Raw genomic sequence first — 6,133 nt, 5'->3', positions numbered from 1 at the left:
ACAACCCAAGTTCCAGGGAGAGTCCCTTAGGTGTCACTGTCCTCTCACCCGACACTCCTAGGTTCCCAAGCCCCCAGTGTGAACACTCTGTACTCTCCAACCCAGATGCCAGGTCAGTGAAAACAAAAAAGATTTAACTATGCCCAACTGTTACATATTTAAAATACACATAATAGGGATTCAGACTATTGATTCATTACTGGAGCTGGCTTATTCACCTTCACCAAACTTGAAAAGCATACAAAATCAACACACTTTTAAACAAATTGTGTATTCTAAGCTACATAATAAAACACTTGCATCTGACCTTAACACATGGGAGAATTGGGAAGAAAGTAAAAAAATGTTTTAAAAGATGGAACACATTTCACCACCCCCTCCCCTGATCAACTGAATAACATGGTAATCTTGCCAAACATTTCTGAAATTTAACCCCCAAAAATGACACCTGAAGAAGAAATTACCCATCTGAAAGAACTGGGGCAAATCATTAAAAAAAACAAAAAAAAAACCATGGTCCATCCATGATAAATTATAGGGTTGACAGCTATTAAGAAAACATTTAAACAACACTGTCTTCTTTTTTAGTCTCATGCATTTAGTCAAAGTGGGTATTTTTTTTTTAATTTCCCAACCCACCATTCGTCAAAGAAATTATAGAAACTATAAAGCTGAAGAATAAGCACTTTAAATAAGAATTCATACTCCAAGGAAGTAAGAATCTTTCAACTTTTATTTCTAGGATACATTCATCTGGAACCTTTTTGTTTCTTTACAATTTTCCCCCTAAGATAAATGAATACAATAAAAATATAATCCAACTACCAGCAATGTTTGTAACCAGAAAAGACTCTAAAATCTCTGGTGTGATAATATAGGATTTTTTAAAAAATATAAACTTCATACCAGAAATAAAGCCTGAATATTCTCTTTTTCTTTAAAAATATAATTTTCCTTCTTTGCGCATTCATGTAAATCTTATAATCACCATTTAGATCTAAAGTCTACTTTTAAACCAGTAATTATAATGCTATAGCACTGCTTTTTTTTTCTTTGTATCCTGTTCTGTGAATCAACTAATTGCAGGTGTTTAAAAAAAGAGAGATACCACTAGGTTGTAGCAAGATTCTTCAAGATGTAATGATCTTTAAAAAAAAGAAAATCCCCATTAGCAAACTGAAACCGACTTAACAAATTGCATTGTACAAAGTACTTTTGCAAACTGTAAAGCTCTAATGGGAAACATTTTTTAAAATCTAATTTGGACTAGAAAGGCAGCTGAGATAGAGTATCAGGAAAAGAAGGCTGTGAAGTCTTATTCTTTCTGTTTAGATTTGGGGAGATGATAAATTGCTAAGAAGTTGGGGGTAGGGGCATGTGGATATCCCACAAAGACTGAATAATTTGCACTTATATATGACTATTTTTCTTAAGAGAATAAAGACCAAGGGGCATAGGAGTAGCCCCAATACTTTATACCAGACTGAGAAGTCAGGCCATCCGTCTCCAACTAGAAACAACGAATAAGTTAGACTTAGTCCACTTGTAACTTCTCTACGCAGAGCTTCATTACTTGAAGTATAATCCATCTTAAAACAGTATTCCATAGTCAAACTTAAGTAGCCTGGGGATGGTTTCCTTTCTTTAGGTGAAGAAGATAATCAAAAAGCCTAATTACTAGCACAGGTACAACTACTGAACCAGAATGAAACTCTCCTACGTCTAAAACAACAGCATTATCCAGAACAACTTTTTAGGGTTATTTTGTAGAATATAGGAAGCTAAGCAAAGGATTAAAAAGTTTGGTAACAACAATCCCAGTGAGGGCTTGTTTGCTAGAATGCAAAATGGACATAAGAGAAACTTCTTTCCATGAGCCACCATAATGAAACTAGATAGGCCTATAAAGACAGACCCAGCAATGAAGGGCTGCAGAAACTTGGTCATCTGTACCTAGACAGGTGACTAAAAGAAAGTATCCTCAATTACATAAAGGATGAGTGAATGGACAAGAGGGAATGAGTCTGGGATGCTGCATAAAAAGGCTTTGCTAACAGAGTCGAGCGAGTCAGACATGATTGAAGAGGCTGTGGAGCCTCCTTTCCTAGAGTTTCTGAACCATCTCCCTGTGCACTCTGGCAGCAGACCTAGCTTAGCAAGGGGAATGGGCTACATGGCCTTAGAACTTCTCTTTCGGCCCTCTGATTACTCCTTTCTTTAGTGCCGTCTTTCCCCAAGAGAATATTCAGGCCAATTTTGTTTGTTTTTTCTGCATTAGTAAGAATTATAAACTAGCAATTTAGAATACCCCTCTTGCTGAAGTATCTTATGTTAGTATATGATACCTTGAGTAATAGGAACGTAGACCTTATATGTCATTTACACGAGTCAAACAAGCCCATGTCATACTTTGATGATTCCACATTAATAAAACTTAGTTATGATATGTAAAAACTATTTTTTTGCCAAGGTTTTAACTATTGGACTTTAAACCAATTGTAATATTCCATATAAAGTTCATTTATATTGCAGTAACATGCCTTCATGTTTTCTACATACAACAAAGTAAGATTTTTTTTTTAATATACATATATTTTTAAACCATTTCACTCCCTTTTACAATCACACCTTCAGTCAAACATTTAAAATATAAACCCAAACTGTCAATGAAAACAGTGGACCAAGTGATAGCATCATTTAAATGAAACAATAATGAAAAGGTCAGCATTAAAACTTAGAAAATAAACATAAACCGCTTCATTGGAAAATTGCTTATATGCCTGATGTGTTCAAAAATGAACTTCATACAAAACAGATCCCACTGTGCTATTAAGACACTCACTCCTTTCTTATTTTCTCATTCCGTGAAGCATGTCTTACTATTTTTTACTGAGGTTTATACAGTGATTAGTTATCCTAACAGCAGAGATTAATATTAAATACACAGCCTATTCCAAAACTGGCATATGCTCCCAACAACTGTTCTGTGTGCTCCCTGAATTATAAAATAGTCCAATCTTTCGGAGCATAAAAATGAAAGGGCTTAAATCTTCATATACAGTGCGTATTAAATGGTACTAAATTAAGACAGTAAGGTGGAAAAAAGGAATAAGAGGGTACAGTAAATTTTCTTTAAACAATCCCATTATATTAGACAGTTCTGTCAATGATATAATTCAACCAGATTATGAAAAAAATTATCAGAATTTGTACCAATTTCTTGGAGATGTTAATAAAACATTAAATATACATATTTATTTGTATATTTATTTGAAGAATCTTTGGTAGCAATTGTGTTTCTTCTACATTATAGGACTTTTCAAAATAAATGTCGAAATTAATTTACTAATTCACATATGAAAGATATATTATGATACTATTCTTTTGGTTTTCCCATAAAATGTACTTGAACCTATGAACTTGCACTAATCATGCACTTAAACACAGTATCTCTTTAACTCATGTACATTTAAAATGAGACTAATACCAGAAAGAAATTAGACAGTAATGAGAATCAATGACAAAACATAACAATAACAACTGTTCTTAAGAAATTTATTTTTAAATTATAAGATTACAATGCTTTGATTATGCAAAATAGCATAATGGAAATTAAACCAAATCAATAAACCAAAAGAGAAAGAAAACTTAGTTTTCTTTAGTATCAGTACTTAAACCATCATTATAAGTATCTGATGTCCCAGTCACGTCTTATGTAGACATAAGTATAATCATTCCAATTGTTTCACTTGTGGGTTTCTCATTTTCAACTTTTATGAACTGTAATATAATTTATTTCAAATCCTACTATATTTAGTGTTTATACTGCAACAGCAGCAAACCTCACGTATGCAGTCAATTGTGGAATCGGGGCACTGCTTTTAGCTTCTAGCCGCAGACAAAAATTATAGATTGCATTCAGTATGGTAAGAGTACGTTATATTAACCAGAGCGTAGAGTTTAGTACACTTATTGCAGGATTGGTATTGTTTTCCCTTTGAACTGAACCAGCTGAGCTTCTGAGCTGACATTACTGCTGTGGATAGTAAGGCTGCTGTGGGGGCTGAGGGAAGGGGTATGAAGGCTGCTGGGGTCCTGGGTACGGAGCCTGTCCAGGGCTCTGGTGATACACTGGCGGAAATGGCATGTTATACTGGCTGTATGCATAAGGATTATAGCCCATGGGCATGGGCATTTGGCAGTACCTGATGGGAAGAAGAAAACAAAAGAACTGGATTGGTAAATCAAATACTAAAAAATATGAAACATATAACAATTACTCTAACACCAAGTTTTTTCAAGACAGCCATTTTTCTCTATTGCTCAGTCTATTAGTGACCAAGTGGAGAGAAAAAAACAGCTGTTTCAAGGTACTTCTTAGAGAAAAATGTTCCTATCCTGTTATTAATTGAAGTGAAAGAATATCAAGTTCACTGTAATGAACACAAATTTATTATTTATAAATTTCTAACATTGGGAAGACAGATGTACAAAGTTTGAAGCACATCTTAAAAGTAATCAATGTCTTGATTTTTAAGATTAACGAATTATCACAAAGGAAGCTCATTTGTAAGAAAGCACATTCCATAATTAGATTTCCGTTCAACAGCTTATCAGAATATCAAAGTTCAGAGCACAGGTACGTCAGTAAGGCCTGATCAGTCTTGCTAGGCTAAGCTCAGGAAAGGCACCTATTTATCACCTAAATAAACGAGACCAAGGAGACACATTCTGAATTCCAAACAGAAGTGATGTGTAAACCCAACATGTAAAAACTAAAAACATAAATTGTTTAAATAAGCTTGGGAAATGGCTATCCAACTACTCAAAGAAAGTGACTAGACAATTATCTGTACTTCTGTATAAGCTGACAGTGTAACTTATTCTTCATGACACCTCCACTAAAGGGATGACTGTTTTATAAGACGAATCAGAGCTACCGTACAAACATTAGCCAAGTCACTGGGCTATACAAACGTTCGGCCTTACCCGGGATATCCTGGATAAGTAGGATAGGGGGGCCCCTGCGCCTGTGGAAGAGGAGTGGAACCTGGAGTCTGTGATGGAGCTGGTGCAGTGGTGCCAGCGCCCATTGGAGCTGGAGCAGTAGCAGAAGGAGCTCGATTTGCTGGAAGCACAGGAGGTGGAGGCCGGGCTGGGGGCTGGGGCTTAGGAGGCTGTAAGAAAAAGTCGGCATTGGCTGCAAAATGTTTCAAGTTTCTCTCAACTTGTTATTAATTAAAATAAATAGGGGCATATGAGAAACTCTAGAATCCAACCAGATATATTTCTAATTCCCATTCTTAAATGCTGGCTTATTACTCTATAAATATATCACAGTTGAAGAATAATTCTCTAATTTGTGGATACACCACAGCCACCACTCTGTTCCTGATGCCTAATATTTTAATCACTTACTGCTCACTGCTGCTCCCACCAATGGTTAGACATCTAAGATGGGAGGAAGGAGGTCAGGTACAGTCTATTACTACAATCTCCACCTGGCCCCAACATGTTTTTATATGAAAATTTTCAAACACCAGAAAACTTGAAGAATAATATAATAAACAATCACGTATTTACCAATTAAATTAAGTAATTATTAACATTTGGCTATATTTGTTTTATCTATAGTTATTTATGTCCACATATTTCTCTATCTATACATTTGCAGAACCATTTGAAAGTTGCAAACTTCAAGACACCAGCCCTAGAGACATCAGCATATAAGTCCTTTCTCCTACATTATCACAATACCATTTCATTAATACCTAAATTAACAATATTCCTAATATCATCAAGTATCCATTTCAAATCGTTTTCCTATTTATGACAAAAAAAGCTCTTAAAGGTATTTTTATGAACCAAGATTCAATCAAAGTTCCTGTATTACATTTGATTATTATGAATCTTTTCTCTTAATCTAGAATATGCCCTCCAACAGTTTTTTTTCTCTTTCTATGACATTCACTTTTAGAAAAGACCAAGCCAGGTGTCTCACAGGATGGCCCACTTCTACATTTGTCCAATTGTTTCCTCATGGCACAGGTTAAATTTTTGTTTTATCACTGTATTTGCTATGAACTGAAAGCTGATTCTAAAGACCTGATTAGAGTTTTGGCAAGAATTCATG

General features: G+C 34.9%; 1 protein-coding gene across 1 annotated transcript in view; it reads right to left on the bottom strand.

The window, feature by feature from the left end:
• Nucleotides 1-715: 715 nt before the first annotated feature.
• PDCD6IP (programmed cell death 6 interacting protein) overlaps nucleotides 716-6,133 on the bottom strand; it is a 57,169-nt gene continuing 51,751 nt past the window's right edge. Inside the window, exons 18-19 of the mRNA XM_081071419.1 lie at nucleotides 4,990-5,177; nucleotides 716-4,205 (exon numbers count right to left, since the gene is read on the bottom strand). Of these exons, the coding sequence (XP_080927545.1) occupies nucleotides 4,031-4,205; nucleotides 4,990-5,177 (363 nt within the window). The 3' untranslated portion in view covers nucleotides 716-4,030. The remainder of the gene's footprint in view (nucleotides 4,206-4,989; nucleotides 5,178-6,133) is intronic.

Source organism: Rhinolophus hipposideros (assembly GCF_964194185.1).
Source record: "Rhinolophus hipposideros genome assembly, chromosome: 14".
Taxonomy (NCBI): Eukaryota; Metazoa; Chordata; class Mammalia; order Chiroptera; family Rhinolophidae; genus Rhinolophus; species Rhinolophus hipposideros.
The sequence above is the reverse complement of the archived record's forward strand: the minus strand, read 5'-3'. Positions and strand labels throughout refer to the sequence as shown.